The 20,764-nt window shown below is 37.8% G+C and overlaps 1 protein-coding gene across 3 annotated transcripts in view; it reads right to left on the reverse strand.

Moving 5' to 3' along the window:
• Nucleotides 1-20,764, reverse strand: part of Atp8a1 (ATPase phospholipid transporting 8A1) — a 210,706-nt gene that overhangs the window by 172,755 nt on the left and 17,187 nt on the right. For 2 of the 3 annotated variants that reach the window (XM_071614255.1, XM_027938452.2), the window contains exons 2-5: nt 9,218-9,332; nt 8,056-8,155; nt 7,098-7,196; nt 1,010-1,055 (exon numbers count right to left, since the gene is read on the reverse strand). In XM_071614255.1, coding sequence (XP_071470356.1) covers nt 1,010-1,055; nt 7,098-7,196; nt 8,056-8,155; nt 9,218-9,332 — 360 coding nt within the window. Of the gene's footprint in view, nt 1-1,009; nt 1,056-7,097; nt 7,197-8,055; nt 8,156-9,217; nt 9,333-20,764 lie in introns of those variants that run through there. The other variant, XM_071614256.1, reaches the window with a different exon arrangement.

Consider the following 20,764-nt stretch of genomic DNA (forward strand, 5'->3'; position numbering starts at 1 on the left):
CTGAACCCTTCATCTTCCATAGAAATCCTCTCATATCTTGTACTTTTATTTGTTTATTCACATACTTATCTCTACAAATGGGCTGTCAGCTCTTCGAATTTAAAATCCCTATTTATTGTTTTTTGTATATCTTATAATAAATAAAATTCAGTAAATACTCTGGAAATTTTTAGATTAATAGATGTACCTTCCTCACGTGTACAAAAAACAATCATCAGAAAAGGCAACGATGCTGGGAAATGATAAGAAGCAGAGCATTTTAACAGGGCCTCACAAAAATAATGGCAACAAAACAATGTTGGCAAACTTAGCTGATCCTTAACATATCAGAGAAATTCAAAGAGAAACAAAACTCTCAGAGGGGGCAAGCTGAGGGATGGCATAAGGTGTCTGTTTTGCAAGTTCTTGGGTTTTGTTTTGTTTTGAAACCGAGCACATGACAGTCTTTTTGCTTATGCTGAAGGTCACTTTGGTTTGGGCTGCGTCAAACAGAGACCCACACCAAAAGATCTATGCCAACATTCCACACACTCCCCAGGAGCTAGCCTGGTTTTAATCATTTTCTTTATTTCTGGGGCATATTTCATCTGCATATATAGTATACCTCAAAGTGCTTCCCACACACTTTGCACCCAAGTAACCATATATCAGATTATTTTCTGTAACTCTTTTCTAGGGAAACATCTGTAGATCACAAACAAACAGACATTTTATAGCTTTTAACACTGTCAAAATAACTGTAGATTTTACGGACAATACTTGGGAGCACATTGCTAGGAGTCACTTAAATCCATTAAAATGTTGTCTTTCAAAAGCATTACCACTATAAATCACTCCAATACGACTTCAAATGTCATGCTAACAAACGCCACAAAGCAAGAAGCAATCTACTCTGGAATGAAAACTTAAAGACATAGTATTCTCCATTGAATTATACATAATTAAAGAGATTTGTAGGTATTACTGAGTAGACTTAACAAATATGAGAAAACAGATGGAAAATTCCTACCTTGTGTCTGCTTCTTGTTCACCGAATTATCAGCTTTGTGTCGTTTCTAGTTTAAAAGCAAAATGAATAACAGTGAAAAAGTGAATGAGATTGATAAAGAACACCCTACCCCCCCCCCCAAAAAAAAGAGCTTTCTTTAAGTTGTGTTTCTCCAGGTTTCATTGGTTCATGTCAATAATGGATGTCAATGTTATCAGTATGTACATCTCTGGGGGGGGGGTGCACTGAAGGAAAGGAAGAGAGGGCACTCAGGAACTTTAAATCCGAAAGCACTAGTAACAGAATCATTACACAGTGCTCCTCCATAGTCAGCACAGGTTTGTGGTCCTCAGAAGGATCTTACATAAGCACAGAATAGACTTTTAATGTACAAGAACAATTGGAACTGGAAGTCTGATTTAGTCTTGTGCTTAAATAACTCACTTAAAAAAATTGCCTGGGAGAATTATCTATAATAGCTACCATTTAATAATAGTATTGTAATATTTTCAGCTTCTTATGAAATTCATTATCTAATTAAGCTGAGTACAATATCCTCTATAATTTAATGATGTGCTGATGTCTGTCAGTGACTAGAACCTAATACGTCTACGACTTTCACACAGCCTCCTCTCATCACGGATTTCCAACCTCCCCCACAACCACGTGTGACCATAATCATAGGGTCCTCTTTTCTTTTGTCCCAGAGGCACCTACAAAATTAAATGGCTAACAGGTGAGGTAATCTAAGTCCAGGCAGGTGAATTTTAAGGGTTACATCAGCCAAGGGTTTATAGCAGTGGGTAAAAAAAAAAGGAACAGAGGTCTGAGAAAAGGTGAGAATTTAAGTGGCAAGAGGAGGTTTTCTCTGGCTTCTGTTGAAACTTACAGCAAGCATTAAGCAGAACACATCAGACTCTGTTAATGCTGCAGGAAAGTGCTGAGTGTAACTAACTCTTTGCTCAAAGATCCTATCATAGGAAGCCCAAAGTCAAACTTGGCTGTGAATGACCGACTACCACAGAAGCTGGGACAAATATAAAACAAGAGAGTTCCAAAGTTTTCCATATGAGAAAAAAAATAACAAGGTTTTTGTAATCTCAGTGCATACATGAAAACTCTCCAAGAGAAAAGTGTAGAGTGGTAGATCAGTATCCTGAGTTCCAGCAACAACCTGGAGAAGTGGAATAATAACTGGCCGCATAAACTTGGTTCATCCAATCAATCATCATTGAACTGCACAAAATGTAAACAGAGCATTTAAAACTCCTCTGTGGAAAGTGTTGAAAATGATTCTTACCAAATCCATATGCAGGAACACACTACAAGTCTTTCTCAGCATAAAATACTCACTAATAAAAGTATATTCTTGTCAACCTTTAATAGGCATATTACTGCTTCCCAAAGAAAGTCTAGTTTGCCAGAAACTAATCTTAAATTATTTCTTGAAGTTCTATTAAACTTATAGCAACAGTAGAGAATATAATTGTAAAACTACAAAAAGGTTCATTTTTGTGTGTTGCTTTGTTAATAAAGATTCTAAGAATGTTAGAAAGCAATCAAAGGTAAATTTTGGTTCAAAATAACAGTCCGAGGAAAATTTAGATATTCAAAAGAGGTATAAATATTTCCAAAATAATGTACAATAGATGATAGGCAATGGTTAGACTTTCAACTGAAGGAGACAAATAAAAGCTAATTAATGAAACATTCCACTTCAAACAGGAAATTTAATCTTAGTGAAACCTAAGATGATCCTAAACATGACTTTCCACCTGCAAAGAATTCTCACACTGGAGCATCTCTCTCTTAGCCTTCCCTCCGAGGAATAAATTAGGTTACTTATCAAGAAAGAAATGTGCTGAATATACATAAGCATTTAGCCAGAGTCTAATCTTGTGACTACAAAGAGAAAGCATCTTACTGTGTATCATAAAGAGATCATTGTTCCTTCTAAAACTAAGAGTTTAGAAAAAAGACATTTTCTGAATTCAAATAAGTCTACTGTCTTATAACCAAAATTCATTTAATATTAGTGAAAGATAGTGAATTATTTAACATTATCAACGACGTGTGACTGAAAGTACGCCATTAACTGGATCATAATAAGTATTATGAACTTTAGAATACTCAATTTTGCAATGCTGATCTTGTTTTGTTTTCATTTAATTCCCTCAAAAACTTTGAGAGTTCTGTTAAATCCTCTTAAGGGTAAGGAAGCTAAGGCTTTGAGAGGTCATAGAACTTGTCTAAGAAAGTGATCAGAATTCCTCTTCTGAAGCCAAACCTGGGCATATCTTACCACATGACTGCCTAGGTTTTCCAGGTGCACTTGAGGCCTTCTGGTCTCTTTGCTCATTATTCTGGGATGGGGTTCAGTTGGTCAAGCTTACTCCCCAGCCTTCATCACTTCTCTAAGTTCTTTTCTGGCTTAACTCATTCTAAAATGAAAGTATACACCAGCAAGACACTCATCTGAGTCCACATCATCACACCCATTTGCCTCCTAGACACCTCTCTCTGGCAGTCTCAAAGGCATCTCAAACTGTCCACAAGGCAGCCTGGGACCTTCACCCTTGACTCAGCATAGAACCACACACCACTTATTTTTACAAACTGGAACCCTGAGAGTTGTCCTTGCACCTTCTTCTTCCTCTTGCCCCTGCCCAACCTCTTTCTTCATTCAGTAAATATTTACTAAACACTATGTGCCAGGTCTCATTAACAACTGCTAAGGACACCCAAAAACACATGAGCCAGAGCCCCTCCCTTCTCACGGGACTTATACTCTACTGGCTGTAGACAGATAGAATATGAATGAAAATAAGTAGGGTATGTAGCATGTTGGGCAGTGATCAGTCTGGTCAAGTTTACTTTTGAATGTGTAATGACTTCCTTTTACTGCTTTTCACGATCTCTACAATATCACTTAGTCTAACATATTTTCATTTTTTATACCAACTACTAGAATATTCTTCTAACTAGTCTTTTTGAATTTTCCTTCCAATTCATTTTTTGTTGTTTAACCAAAAGGATCTTTGAATGATGACAATATAGCTAACATCCGCTTACTGTTTACTATACACTAGGCATTATTTTAAGGACTTACTGCACATTCTTCTATAATAATAGCCCAATATGATTACTTGATTAACATCCATCTTCTCTACTGGATTATAAGCTCCATCAAGGCTACTTTTAGTCACTAACTTTTGGTCCTTGCATACCATAGACTTCAAAATAAGTATCCATTTTTATAATGAATAAAGTCTACAAGTGTTTAACAAGTTGATAGTCACTACTAAAAACATTCCTTCTTTGCTATCAATTTAACAAACAACTGATCATTTCCAAAAGACTTAGCAGTTGACATGATATAACTTTTGTTTTTAAAGCTCTCCAACAATTTAAGAGTATTTTCAAATAAGTATGCATGCCACTTGTTACTTACACATAAAAATAGGAAACTGTATTATACTAAGCTGTTAAAAGCATCAAGAGTTAAAATACATTGGGATGGATGTCTTAAGTGTCTCACTAGTAGACAATCTTACTATGCTTTATTCTAAAATTTTTAAAAATTTTGTTCAATAGCATATAAAGGAAGATTTACTAGACCACAAGCTCTGTCTTATTCACTGAGGTGTGAGTGGAGGACATTACTAACCTTCACAGACATTCTGTTCTCTACTTCCATGGATGGGGGGTGGATAACATTCCCTTCCTCATTATCATAACACTATTTCTAATCCTGGGCTGTAAGCAGATGTGATGCACACCACTTAGGAGCCAAAACATGTATGATGTGAGAGTTCCACTCCCTGTCCCCTTTCCTGTTCCAATGACCGCTGACATTCCACATAGCAGAACCTCCATTCAGACTGTGCTCCTGAAGAACTATCTGGAACAGGGGCACCTCCTGCCCTCCATTCTCCCAGCAACGTGCAGTGTCTTTGAGTAAGTGCAAAAGATTCATGCACTAAACCTCTAATGTTTGGAACATGATTTATTACCACACAAACATTTAGCACATCCTGAAGTATATCCTAATGAATGCTTGCTTGGTTTTGTTGAAAGAATGCATGAATATATATGTATATATATTCATTATATTTTCTGATAAAGATAGCTTTTTGTCCGACTATCACTTATATTTTTCTTTTTCTAGAGAATGATATTTCAAGCTTAAACTTTTAAACATTACAAACTTCTTATTAGATATTCTTACAGGTAAATTTTAGTTAATATTTTAACATCTATTTCACTAAAAAGTACCTCCTACGCCATTATTAGTACCTAATGATACTATTACTATATTTCTCAGGGTCTGATTGATTAGTTTCTTTCTAACAGTGCTCATATTATTGCCAATAAGAGTTCTATTTAAAATTATTTGTCAAATACAATTTTATTTACCATGTATTTTCAAAGATGGGGTACTAGAACATAGCTAGAGAGCTTATGACTTTGCTAGGGAACCAAAAAAACAAAACAACAACAACCTAAATTAAGGGAAGCAGTTTAGAAGGGTTCTCATAAGGCAGAAATGCAGACTCAAAAGCCTTGTTTGAAATCTAGCAGTCCCAGTCATTAGCTGCTTGACCATGGACAAATTACCTTGTCCTCTGTTCCTCCTCATCTGCAAAATGGGGATAAGATCAATCATACCTTAAAGGGCTGTTATAAGATTTAATAAAGAACACAGTACAAATATGTGGAACCCAGAAGCACAAAAATGTTATTTATGTTATTGTTGGTGACTCTCCACAATCATGTTCTCCACATAGCGCAAAGAGCATTACATGAAACGGTGTTCTAATTCCACCACTTGCTTGGACAAGATATAGGATCTTCCTAAGCCTCAGTTTTCCTTATCTTTAATGGAGTTTAATATACAACTTTCAAAATTATTGAGGGAACTAAATGTAAATCACATTAGCAGAAATAATAGCACAATGTCTAGGAAAAAACAGGTACTCCATAAAAATTAGAATAAACAAAATCAGAAAAGTGAGTACATAAGGTGATGAAAGAGTTTAAACTTCTAATCCCTGCAAACTGTCAAATCCAACCATAGTTTAAAGGATGCAAAGTCTGCATGGATCAATATAAGCCAGAAGAGAGTCCCTTAAATTTCTCAACTAGGGGTCCCAGTGCAGTGCATCATTTCCAAATAAGGGGACTCTGCTGTCCTACACATATGCACGCACACACGCCAAATCTTCTCTTACACTCTCAGATGCTTTCGAGACTGCTGATCTAAATGTTTAGTTGCCCCATTTCCAATGGCCCTAGTGATGCTGTGGCTCATGTTTTCTTTTTAATAATATTAATGAAATGCTGTTACAGAAATGAATGCTTATGAATTATTAAATTGAAGCTTTATAAACACCTTCTCACTACTTAGCAGCTGACATGATATAACTTTTGTTTTTAAAATTCTCCATCAGTTTAAGAGTATTTGAAAATAAGTATATATGCCACTTGTTACTTACACATAAAAATAGGAAACTATATTCTACTAAGTCACTAGTGAAAATGCTAAAACTATAGACTTAAAAAAAAGATCAAATTTATTTGGGGGGAATTTATTTTACAAAAGGGAAACTGACTTCCCCTTTTCTCTACTACTACAGAATGCTAAAAATAGCCAATTTTCTGTTACTGTAATAAAATAAGATAAAGGAAAAGGAAATTGAGAACTACTAAAATAAGATGTGAAAGAATCAAAGGCATTTAATAAGGCAGAAACTATGGTATTTAAATCTAAAAGTGAAAGAATAAAAAAAACTATATTTAGATAACTTTGAGGCGACTTCATTTAATTGAAAACAATGCTCAAGGATGGTTTCCAGTTTATGCCAATTATTACATTCAAACTATTTTATTACTAACCTATAAACATAAGCGAATATTGTAAGGAGCATGCCTCAGTACTAATCTAATCTATTAAGAATTAACTTCAGGGATGGGAATATATTCCATACATTGCTAAACTGAATGAGCATAAATTACAGCCTGTGTCATGAATTAAATAACTTAAGAAAACACTTCTGTATACAAACATATACACACAAGTCACATTAGTGAAAAAAATTCAAATACTTACAATATCTTCTATTATTTCTTTGATAGCTGCCACAGCTAAAATAAATAAGAGAGGAACCAGTGTTGTATAACGACCTGTTGGTGACACATCAGGTATTTGCTATTTAAAGAAAAGAAAAAAAAAAAAAAGCAAGAGAAATCCAATGAGATTCAAAAAGTTTATACTAAACCTAAAACAACAAAGTATTAGTGACTTCTAAAACATGCCTCATTTGTTCTACTATCTTGGCAGACTAACACTGGGTGAGGCAGTGTATTTTTATCTAACAAGTAGTTAGAAAAACATATTAATGAGCTTTATGACAAGCATATTCCATACAGGCTAACCTACAATGGGGGGTTGGTTAAATAAATAATAGCGCAGTTATGTAATAAAATATTTTATAACAATTAGAAATGGCATCTGAGAAGCACAGCGAATACCTAGGAAAATGTTCACATATTATTATGCATATAAAGCAGACTATGAAACAATGTGTGCTCTATGATCCTTTTTTTGTTATCTAAAGCAATATATAATGCTTGGAGGGGGAATAAAAGACTAGAGGGATATCTACCGCTACTTTTTAATAAAACATTTTTTTCTAAAACAATCAGTTATAATTAACTCTGAAAGAGGTTTTTACATTCTAAAGTTCAGAAGTGACACTTTCAATGCTATAAAACTAAAGTAAAATTTTAGGAAAAAGTTTCATGCCTCTATACCACTTAAAATGAATAGTTCTTGCCACATTGAATTTACAGAACACCTAAACATGGTGATAAAAATGAAGCAAAAGGCTTGAAGAGGCGGTGAAATTCTGGTCCTGCTTGCAGCAGTAGCAGGAAAATGTCCATCCAGACCAGCCTTCCTCTCTGCTTTCAGCTAAGTCTCAGGAGACTGGTCATGGGCTCCACAAACACATATATTAACACCTGAACATTTAACTTTGAACTAAGGTTTTATGATGTGACTTTACCTGAAGCAATGCAATAAAGAGAAAAAATGAATTAGCAGCTCTTCTGAACTGAGAGTAGAGGAATCTTGGAAGGAATGTGATTATGTTGTATTTTGCAGTGCTAGAAAACAAAAATGAAAAGTAGCAGAGAAATTGATTACTCCACAATTAGCACACACATTTACAAAATTCCATTACCACCACCACATACACACACATACACACACACAATTAGATGAACATTTGCTCAATGTTTCCAATTGAAAAAAATCTTGCAAAGGGTTATTAGATGAAAAAGTGTGAGAGGAGATGGCTAAGTCAATAGTAAAGAGAAAACCATAGGCTTTCTCTTCTGCATAATATCATTTGTTCTCTTTGGCCAATCACCCTGCTTAACAGCCCTAGGAATAGTTTATAAAGAGCAACTTGAGATAAGATAGTGTACTGGAAACATCCAGAGCTTTGTCTTGGTTATAAAATAGAAGAGAGATTAAAGTAGACCTGTGCCATACTCCCCAAACTGAGAAATGTTACTCAAGAATTTGAAGTTGCAAATACTAGTTTAAATGGGCACATCTCGAATCTAGAAATTCTGCCACCAGAGAAACATAGGCCAGCACTGGGGGTATTCATGTGGACCAAGAGGTCTCTCAGCGACTTTGCTTACACTAATACTTTCTACATGATTGTTGGCAATGGAAACCTATCTCTACAGTGAAGTCATTCTCGCAATTCCTCCACCCTCTAGCAGCATGCTGTATCCCTCAACTATCAAAAAACAATATTTCTTTAAATTTTTAGATTTAGATTTGCTGTGGGTTGGGGTTAGAGTTTTCTTGGTGCAGAATGGCAAAGATCTCTCCTGAAATGCTAAAACTTGCTAACCAAAAATAAATAAATAAATAAATAATACATCTGCTCTAGTCATAGGCTTAGAACATTTACACATGATCAGCTTCCATACAGAATTGGCAGAACAAGGGTTCTGATCTTTTCTGTTCCTTCGTACTTCAAGATTGTTATTAACACTTCTTTACTGGACAGAAGATGGAGAAACAACCTATTCCTGCTGGTGAGAGGCTCTCAAGAACTAACTGACTGAACTGAGGCTCTTTGCAAGTGGTTCCATTCCGACCTGCAGCGCTGTTCTGATGTTGTTCTAGTGTCCTGCAGGAGTCCCTACCTGACATGGTTATTGCAGAATTTTGTCAGCTGGGGCTGGTTGATGAATATAGTCCTGACTTCCTCCTGATCGGCCAGCGAGGTCTTCTCTGAAACTTCATCTGTCTTCTCATAACCTTAAAAAAAGACAAGTCTTTTTATTTGACAAGAAATGATTCATTTATTACCCAGACTGAACATGCATTCCGTTACTACTCTAGAATGTAAAATCTGTTGAAAGTACATGCTGCCCTTTATGGGTGTGCTTGTTTCCTTTATAATAAAAAGTAAAATCCCTGTATCTAATATTTCTATTAAATGTAAGTGTTGTCATTTAACAGTCACATAAAAATGGATCCATTTCAAAAGCAGTAACATCGATTTAAAACTTTCCTCAGGTAAATGTTCAACATCTTTCTTCCCATTACAAAAAAATATACCCAAAAGTAAATAACTCTCTACTGGTTTATATTACAGTATGGACTAATGAGACAAAACTAATCTAAATATATATTTAAGATTTTAAGCTAAACATTTAATGTTTTCCTTTTTGGATGAAAACAGGAGAAAAAAAAGTAAGTACTGTTTTAAATAAGCAACCACCACAATGATCTTATTGACTACAATCATTTAATCATTCCTTCAATTAGAATTTGGGCTCCTGAGTATTAAGGTTCCAAGATCATCTGAAGACATCTCACAATCATGGGAATAACTCAAGTCAACAGGATCCCTTGCTGCCACACTGACAACACATTTTTAAAAACCACATAAGTTTTATAAGAACAGCCTTGAACAGAAAATATTTTAAACTGCTTATTGTATGTTCTAGTGAAAATTCAAGGAATGCCTTACCCTTTTATTAAAAAGGGACGCCAACAGCGCTCCATCTGAAGTACCCACTCTTCCTTCCCTTTTCTGCCCAGCCAATGCCAACTTCTCCCACACAGCCGGCCAACACCTGGCCTCTTTTGAAGGGCCTCTAATATTAAAGTCGGTGAAGCTGCTTTGACCTACTCTGGCCCCAGCAAGACACTTACCAGGAGGTTTTGATGCTCTCTGTTTAGGAGTCTGTCTCCACTTACTAGAAAAGGGGCTCCCTGGGGCTGTAGGCTGTGTGTTGTTACTCATCTTCCTAACCCCAGTACCAGCAAACAGCAGGTACTCAACAAATGTTTGCCCGATTAACACATGACAAATGACAAAGGAACGGTTATTTGGCTGTTATTTTTGAGGGCAAGAGAAAGCTTCTCCACCCACTGATAAAGATGCATGAGAGCCAAGAAAGAGCTGGTAAGGAATGGTACAAGAAAGCTTTGCCTGTGACATCTGGATACTGTATGAAATCAGAGAACCACTGAGGGGGTCTATAAAGGTGAGAGCATGAGCACAGACACAGGGCTGGGGGTGCGGACACGATGATGTGTCCGTAAGTGGGTGCAAACAGGGAAGTGCTACTGAAGCACACGAGAAGCACTGGGAGGGAGGGAGGGTGTCACATGGAACCTCTCCTGCTGGTGAAGAAGTCCATTTTCTGCTTTGCAACAGGCCACTGAAAGCATTCCAGGGTGAGATTTGCCTGTTATCCTCATCACCCTAGAAGTCATATGACACCAAATTAGATCCTGTCATACCCAGAAAAAAAAAAATCCAGAAAAAGAGGCAAAATCTAGACTGGTGACCCACCTGTTCTCTAGAATAGAACCATCAAAAGGACTCCATGGTTCTGGGCACAGAATATTGCAGATGCTATAGGCTTTCTTTACCCAGGCACTCTAGAAAAGCCTGGGAAAGATGATGTTCATGAAGCTGAATTTATGGAGAACTCTTGGGGCTCTGGGATGCCCTGACCAGATGTGAGACTGGGGGAGGGGAATTTGCACAAAAGCAAGGAGTGAAGTCCTTAGCCTATGGGAGCTGGTGGGCACCCTCTCCTGTCTTCTCAGTGGTATCAGGGTTCCTGTGAGCTTGGCAGTGACAGGGACCCCACAGGCACCCTGAGGCTCACTCTCAGGATGTCCAAAGGCCAGAGGATTCATGTACCACCTGTGTAATGCACCCAATTGCCCACTGGTGCCTAGATCAAGCAGTGAATAGGCACAGCAAACTCAGAGGTCCTTGGGAATATTTTGAGAAGGTAACTTGGGAAAAGACCTGCTAAAGTGAAATGTGAGTATTTTTAACTGTTATAATTTTGAATAAATTTGTATTGTAGAAATAAACAGGTTATACCTGGAGATACAGGAAAACTATCAATCCACACTCCTCTGTAAGGAAGAGAAGTAAGACTCTTCTATCTAAATTAACAAACTCACACTTTGAGGGAGGTGGCTAGCAGTTTTGATTGCACAACTCTTCTCAATAAAGAGTGAAAACACATTTTCTACTGCTATGGTTTAAATATGAGGTTTCCCCTAAAGCTCCTGGGACAATGCAAGAATGTTCAGAGGTAAAATGATTAGATTATGAGAGCTGTAACCTAAATGGTAGACTAATCCACTTGAATGGATTAACTGGGTGTTAGCTGTAGCCAGGCAGGGTGTGGCTGAACGAGGAAGGTCACTGAGGTGTGCCTTTGGCACTTGATGAGCGGAGATCTTGCTCTGCTTCCTGGCTGCAATGTCCTGAGCAGCTTTCCTCCACCAAGCCCTTCACCTTGGGCCCAGAGCTATAGAGTCAGCTGACCATGGACTGAACCTCTGACACAGTGAACCAAATTAAACTTTTCCTCCTCTAGGTTGTTGTTGTTAGGCCTTTTGATCACAGCAATAGGAACTGACTAAACACCCACATTCAATTCAAAAACTACTTGATATGTACCAGACAACTCTGTTTTTAGGCTTCTATTTTTTTTAAAAAAATATTATTTCTTCTGCAAATCACCACCTTCATGAGCCACAATGACCCATAAAGAGCTGTGTGTGTATACCTGGATGATGACTTCACTGAGCTATTGTACAGTGGTGGCAAAGACAATTGAAGGGAAAACCCCCCACCCCCCACCTCCATCCCAGAGAAGACAAAAGTAAGCCAGCTCAGTTGGCATTCCTTCCCATACTTGGCTCTCTCCTTTGCTTTAGGATTTGCTTGATGATTTGGAAGCTTGTTCAATGTAAGCATTTAAAATTTACTAGTAGCTTTTAATCCACCTGTTTACAGTCCTAAAAACTGTAGAGTACTGAGCCATTTTTACAGGAAGCAAAGAAGGAGAGCAAAGCCGTGGCTGTAGTAAGGGTGACCACTGAGTCTTCCTGGTAGATCAGGTCCTCAGAAGTCATCTTTGTTTTTAAGCCAGGTTAAGTTTGCTGAGACAAGGAAATGCATCTTAATCACATTCTCTGGTATTTTTGAAGCTTTTTCTAGCCCAATATTACACAAAGAACATATACAATAGTTGTCATTTAATCTACATGCACCCCCAAAGCATTCAGCTGGTTACTTCTGGGATCCCCTCAGGGACCCATCTTCGCTGGGTTAGTACTGAGGTGGTCCAGACTGAACTGTGAAGCCCACCATGGAATACATTCAAACAGCACATCAACTATAGTTAAATGGACGGTATTTGGTTAACAGCAAGGCCAATAATATGACACATCTGATAGTTACTTGTTCTCAATAGGCTTCCTAGTGTGCAAAAAGTCTGTAAAACAAAAATATGTGTACACCTCCTGGAACAGTTGGTATAAAATGAAAGAGTGTATATGCAAAGCACTTAACAAAATACCTAATATTTGTTAAGCACATAATAAATGTTATCTGTTTTACTCAGAGAGTTAATGGAATATATGAATTAAGTTGTAGAGCCTCCCAAACAATGTCTCAGAGTGGCAATTTCTCTGCTTTCCCTGCTACACTAAAAGTTTTCTGACTATCATAGCTGTAGCTCAAAGCCCTCACTGTCTGTTGAATTCACACATGAGCAAAATCAGATCAGCCATATATCAAGAACAGAACCCTCTGTTACAGGTAGACATGGGTTACCCAACCCTTAGAGACTGGTGGATCAATTCAAATCAATGATTAGTAAATGATGATGAGGAATGACTGTCATAGGAACTATAGTAACTTCAGTCTTGCGATAGATTCAACTCTCCCTGGTTGTCCTATCTAGAAAGTCAGTGACTAAGTGATAACGTGTCTGGTAAGCACCAAAGAAACCCAGTCACCAGTGGCTGGAGGAAATAAGAATTCAATCCCACAAAAAGGGCAATGCCTCCATAGGACCAAACTCTTCAAAGTTTGTTGGAATGCCTTGGCAACAGGGCCATGATACATCAGGTCTGTTCGCTATCATTTCTCCCTACCACAGAGAGGCCATGGTTTAACTCAATGACTCACCCCTACTGTGACCACCTCCACCTCCAAATTCAAACTGATATTTAATCTTTCATTGGGATATCAGCAATCCCTGCAGGCCTAGGAAACAATCTGCCCCCAGCAGGTGACTTTGCTGCTGTCATGTTGTTGTGGTTTGGATGTGAGGTGTCTCCCCAATGTTCACGTGTGAGACAATTCAGGAAGGTTTAGCGGAGAAATGATTGGGTTATGAGAGCTTTAACCCAATTAATGAATTAATCCCCTGATAGGATTAACTGAGTGGTGACTGAGGGTGGGTGGGGTGTGGCTGGGAGAGCCAGGCTATTGGGGGTGTGCCTTTGGGGTGTATATTTTGTATCTGGTGAGTGGCGTCTCTCTCTCTGCTCTCTGATCATTCTGTGAGCTGCTTCCCTCTGCCACTCTATTTCGCCATCATGTTCTGCCTCAGTTGAGTCCTGAGGAATGGAGCCAGCTGTTTATGAACTGAGACCTCTGAAACCATAGCCCCCAAGTAAACTCTTCCTCCTCTAAAATTTTCTGACCAGGTCTTTTAGTCACAGCAGCAAAAAAGTTGACTATAGTACATGTATTGATCTCAAGAAATAAGATGCACTCATTTTCCTGATTTCCAAGTTGGGGGTATCTCGAGATGTCCTCAAGTACAGACACACAAGTTAATAGTGATAATGACACCTTTATCTACTCCTTTATCACATTTTGGATTCTCCAGGAGAATCACTCAAGCATTTACTTCTGTGTCCTCGGTAATCAGCAGATACTTGACATCCACAGCCCCAGTTGTATTTTTAAGCTAAAAGTTCTACAGAACAAATTGCGGGTACACTCACACAACCATCCCTTCAGGAACTAAGCAAGACTCCTTCTCTATTAAAGCACAGTTCAACTTCTTTCAAGGTCATACTTTCCAAGGGCTATAATTTCTTAAAACCAGTCACAATCACACAATCTCTCTGAATAAACTATCCTAGCCCAGTTTTCATTAAGATGAGCCAGGGAAAGACTTTTCCTTATTTATGCCAAATGAAACAGACAATGATTCAGTAATTCAGATTTCCATCTATATTGAAAATACCATATTCAGTGTTTATAACATTCTGTTTGATTCTTATTCTCTTCTTCTCCCCCAGAAGAAAAGCAGTTTGGTTTTCTGAATTGTGTTTTATTTCATCTCATGATGAAGTTATTTAGTATGCCCTAAGCACACACCAAACCAGGAATTTTACTATACCCAATTCTTCAGTTTTAGTTATAAAATGAACAAATGCTATTTCTAGACTTCTGAAGGACCAAGAATTTAGTATAAAGAAATAAATAGCCACGTTATCTTTCTTAACACTGCATAGGCTAACAAGAAGAATATTATTTTGTGTCAGTACGTATAAGCAACATCCTCCTGGTGATAATTTCATCTTCTAGCAATAATTTCCACTATGGAGAAGACTTAGGGTGCTGGTGGGTTGGCATCCTACTTGTGACTCTGAAGTGCACAAGTGCTCATCTCCCTCTCAACAGTGCTGAACATTCAATCCACAAAATGGCTGCAAGGTGAGCTCTCTTTCTTCTACCAATTGTTTATGTCACCCTACACAAACCTCTTGATCCCTGAGGGTTATTCTTTTCCCTTGTAAAATGAGGAAGCTCCGCTGATAATCTAATGTGCTCTTTCAAGCTCTTAAACCTTGTAAAATTTGCATCCACTAGGCACCAGGAAGGGGAAAAAATGTCAATAGTTCATTTGTTTAGAAGACCCGGGAAATTTAGAAAACAGAATAAAAAATTCTACTCATGCCTTTATCAAGATGTTTCGTAGCAACAGTCACCTTAATCTGTAGCCAACACTATCAGGAGGCCAAATGCTGCTCTGTGATCTTGGCAAAATTTCCATATTTGAAGAGATAAGCAGTGACTACAATTTAAGCCAACTACCACCTGCAACCTACCGACCAATGGTTACTGAGTGACTGAGTATGCTGACATGCAGTCTTCCTTCCTATGCCCAGACTCAGCACATGTTTACAAGCACATAGTACTATGTAACGAAGAACAATGCTCGGTAGTTATTCAAGTGAAAGGCTTCTGACCTTCTACAATGAAAGCAGAATAATCTCTAAAGTTTTCTACTTCTTATCACAAATAGCAAGATCCAATCAGTAAGATCATATTAGTTCCTTCATTTGTTTATTCATTCATTCAACAGACTCAAGCGTCTACTCTGTGCCTACTATTTTTAAAATGCTATAGAAATAGCAGAAAATAAGGTAAAGTCCCTAATTTTGGACTTATTTTCTAGAATAGTACAAGATAATTACAGATCATGGTAATATAGATGAAGAAAATAAACCAGTGTTTGAAAGAATGATTAATAGACTTCTCTGTGCTTCTGTTTTGCCATCTATATAACAGCCCTAACAAGAATTCCTTACCTCAAAGGGTGGTTGTGAGGATGGGATAAGTTAAGAAATGAAAAGAATAATGCCTGGCAGGTAGTGAGAGCTCAGTAAATATTAGCTGTTCTCATTGTTGTTGCTTTTACCACTGCTCCTCATGCTCCTACTGCTGAGTAACTGGAGGCATCCATCAAGGGGATGCTGAGTTGAGACCTTGATGATATGTAAAGAAAGGTCAGGGAAACCCAACCAACAGTCAGAGTGGCAGGAACAGAGTGCTGGAGGGAAGAATGGACTTGGCATTTCCAGGAGCAAAAGATAATGTTCTTCATAAAACAAAATGAGGGCCAGACTGGAGAAACAATGAGCAATGTGAATTCATATTCTTTACGTGGTAGGAATCCACTGCAAGTTTTAAGCAGGAAGACCACACTTTGAGGTTACATGACAATCGAGGTAAAAGATGATGGGGTCTGGGTTGGACTGTGGTGACAGAGATAAAAAGAAGTGGAAGTGCACATGGCATTCTTGGAGGGCAGAGCTGGCCTGACCCTGTAGCCTCTCCATGTCTCTTGTTATCACTGTACAGACCACACACAGCTACCATCTATGTCACTCCAAGCAGAAGCTCAAGACATGAAAAAGATGTAGGAGTTTTAAAAATCTTATCAATTATCTTTTTTGTTTTGGAATCACATGATAAATTTACAATCTTTTGGATATCTTGGCTTAAATAAAATGCACTGTTCAGATTAGTGACCCATTGCTTTTAATGTAGGATTTAAAACAAAAATTAATCACTTAATGAGGGCTTCTCTTTACAGTCAAACAGCCCTATCCTAAGAATCATGTGTCTTTTTCTCATTAAAACACAGTAATCAATAATATTTTAAGTACAGAATACAACTAAGGAAGGCATCAGTATCATGCCTAAAAGCAAGAGGTTATAAGCTATGGTTACTTTAGACTAATTACCCTCTAGCTGCCTACTTTCTTACACAGGTTTTGTGGGGATTACATGAGTTCATATTTGGGGCAGTGCCTGCTTCCTCATATACACATGAAAATTCTAGCTATAATTTTCTATTATGAAATAAGAAAGGCAGACTGTGTGTTTGTGGTGGGGGGAAGAATACTTGCAGACAGATCTGTGTTCAAATTCTGATTATGGTACTTCTTCCTAACATCAGGCACATTATTTTATCATCTGAGCCTCAGTTTCCTCATCCATCAACATTATTGATGTGAAGATGGCAGCAAGGTAGCATGATACCTGTCACTCAGATAGTCCCTGTCACTCTATCCTCCCCAGAAAGTATAAAATTAATCTCCCTTTAAAAATACTCAATATAGGAAAAACAGAAGTCTCAAAGACATTAATGTAAGTATTTAACATTAAAATGTTTTGAATAATATTTAATTAAGGTTGTGACCAGTGTGAATCAAAGTGGCTAGTAAAACAATAAATTTTCCCATCCAATTTTGTGAGTTAATATTAAGTAAGTACATGTTTTCCTTGAATTGTCATCTGTATAGGGGTTACGCAATAGAAACGCAGGGGTGGGTAGGTAGGAGGGAGAAAAGAAAAAGATACAAAATCATTCTGTTGCCTGGTAATATAGTTATAGAACCATTACATTTTTGCAGGTTCAACTCTATTGTAATTATAAGTAAGGCTGCAATTAGAATCAGAATACCTATTATATTATCTCCCAAACAGATTCAAGGGAATCCAATTATATAACCTTTCACTCAATGGCTTCCCATATTAGGCATTAAAGAGGCCATACTATTTGCTCAAGTTTCTTGACCTAGATTGAGGTCATTAAATAAACAGTCATGCTTGCAACAGTCAGAATCTAATAAAAGAATATTAACTGGTAAACTAGCTGGAGACTTGAGAGGCAGAACTTGAGGTGTGATTAAAGCGAGGCGTGACTTAGGAAATTATGAACATTTCCCACTGTCTTTTTTCAAAAGTGTAATATATTTTTCTTTTGTTCTTTAGGAAAAATAATAATTAAAAGTTCCTGTCTAATGTATACATATGTAAAAAATATCTATTTTTTTTCTTTCTTTCCCTCCCTGCTGCTCCCTGACCCAAGCTTCTGGATCAAAGCAATCTTCGGAAGAATAATTTAGATGTTTGTATTTTATTTATTTTATTTTTAATGTTTTTTTATTACACAGATAATTTAATTAGAAATACAAAGGCAGTTACTGCAGCTACAAAGGAGTTTTGAAATCCCATGTTCTGCATTATTGGAGCACAACAGTCATTTCAAATGTTCGATTGTGAGCCTGACAGCAGCTGGTCAGAGACACAGAGCACAATGGGAAGGCATTAACATTCTGGAAACAGTGAACAGGGTGCTTTGAAAGTGAAGGCTCACATACTACATTCTCAAATATGACACAAAAGAAATGAAACACCTTTAAAAAGTATGGAAATTAAATAGAAACTATTCAGCAATACCAATACCTCTCAAATTTCTGGACCATGACTGCAATAGCCAGGAAGGAAATTAAATTTGCAATTGCATTAACACTTCACTCCTCTACCAGGTTCTGTGCAGTGGACTTCTGTTGCTCTTTCCAGCTCAGTTTCTGCTTTTCCTGGAAATAGCCCCTGCTTTTCCTCTGGAGAACTTGCTTCCCTGGCAGGCCACCCAGCGGGGGGGACTGCTCATCAAGTTACTGAGCCCCTTTCTGACTTAAAGCTAGGCACATGGCCCAAGTTAAACCAATCACAGACTATGTGCCACTTGGACAGGTGAGAAGGTGGAGCACAGGCCTAATTCTGTGGCATCTTGAAGTGAATGCCCATTAGTCAAACTTCCTTGGATCCTCCTGGACTTTTCTGGGAAGTTCACATTTGACTCCAGGAACTACTCCACCTACTTACAAGATATGCTCAGCTTCCAGATTATGGAATTTTAGCAGAAGCATTTTGTCCTCTTCAGGAAGCTCAGTCCAGTCCCGATGCGCATCTAACTTCGGTGAACACTGATATCCTACAGGACCTGGATGGCCTTCTTCAATATGCTGAGCTCTGTCCCCTGAACCTCACTCATTAGTTGGATTTTCTGTTCTGTACAGAATGATGATCTGAAACCACAGTGTACTGCCTTGCTCAAGAGATCACCAGGCTACCTGGCACCTTCCACAGCAGGGCCTACTTGCTAGATCAGATCTCCTCTCATGTTACCAGATGTTCTAACCATGCTCTGAGTCTGGTATGCTCTGGGATAACTGTGGGCTGCCACCCTAACAAACTTACACAAGAGCCTCAGAGCTTTCCACATCTCAGCTTCTTCCCCATCACCCTCTGATCCATGTGACTGTGATCCTGGCTCCTTACCTTCAAGCCCATCTGAATTATAATCAAATGTAGTAAAGAGACACTTATCCTTGATAACGTAAAACATGATGCTCTGCTTAAAAAAAAAATTTGATTTTTTTCATCATACAAAAGTGTTCACTTTCTTAAAAGAATTCTTCTCAACACAATGAAGATGACAAAACCTTGCTTCTCTCATGGTCAGGGAGCCAGTGAGCAGTAGAGCCAGGACAATACAGGACACTGACAAAGACCACTGCTTCTTTAAAGCTCTCACATTGATGTATTCATTACTACAACTGAAATTGATCTCACATCTCCCTTAACGTCCATTTTTCCTGTCCTGGATCTATTCCACCCCTTCACCGTTCTTCTGGTCAAGAACGTGTCTTACCTTCATGGCTCTGTTAGGTATCACTTAAATGTCAAAGCACCCTCTTTGACCCTTCTTCTTTGAAGTGTTGTCTCTGAAAGTTCTGAATGTATCCCATATGTAAAAAATCACCACACCTCCAACATTAATCTTTTGACCTACATATTTAGGTAAATCACAACTGAGAATAATAGATGCTATGGGAAAAAAACAAAATAACACCACAGGAAAGTCCCTTCCACTGACTAAATGTTTACTAAATTTTCTACTTTCAGTTATCCAAAAATTCCCAGAAGTTACATAGTCTTGCCTCTATCCTCATACCCATTCAAATATTTTGTATCAGGATCTGTCATTACCATACATGGTAACTGATATTTTTCTTTAAGTGCTTTTGTGGAAAGTGACCTAAAAATAAACAAGTATAAAAAACACATCAACAGTATATCTTGTCTAAAACAGAAAAAAAAAAAAAAAAAAAAAAAACACCTAATGGCTTAACACATCCTGAAGTCAAACTGGATTGCACAAGGCTTCAAAAGTACTAGTACAAATTCTAAGCAGAAGACACTGAAAAAAGTAGTACTAACATTCAGAAAAAAGGCCACCCTTAAGTGGTATTTCATGAAAATATCTTCTGCCTAATGTTAAGCCTCACACATAGTAAGCACTCAAACTCCATGGCAGTTAGTCTTGGATATTAACCTACAAAAACAATCATCTTGGGCATGCTGAGTTGCTTGGACACAGCAATAAAACATTCACTAATGCTAAATTGTGCTTAACTGGAAAAGCAAGTTGAACAATGAACTACAGAGGGAATAATGGCATTGCCTTAACATCTCACAGATCTTGGTCTTGATCCGACAGCATGTTCCCAGTGTAGACTTAAAAAAACTACTGCCACGGAAGCAGACTGTGCTAGCAATGAGGGGTTTCAACTACCAGACGTCTACCAGACATCTCCTAGAAGTCTCAATTAGCTAAAAGCACTGGCGACTTGCCTTAGCATCAAGTTCATCTCCCACAGGGGACAGGAAACAAGATGAGGAACTGCTCCTGTGAATTGGACGCTAAGTGACACAAAAGGGGTAAAGCAGTAAGAGTCTTAGAAACCATGACAGCATGAAA

Source organism: Marmota flaviventris, chromosome 7 (genome assembly GCF_047511675.1).
Source record: "Marmota flaviventris isolate mMarFla1 chromosome 7, mMarFla1.hap1, whole genome shotgun sequence".
NCBI lineage: Eukaryota > Metazoa > Chordata > Mammalia > Rodentia > Sciuridae > Marmota > Marmota flaviventris.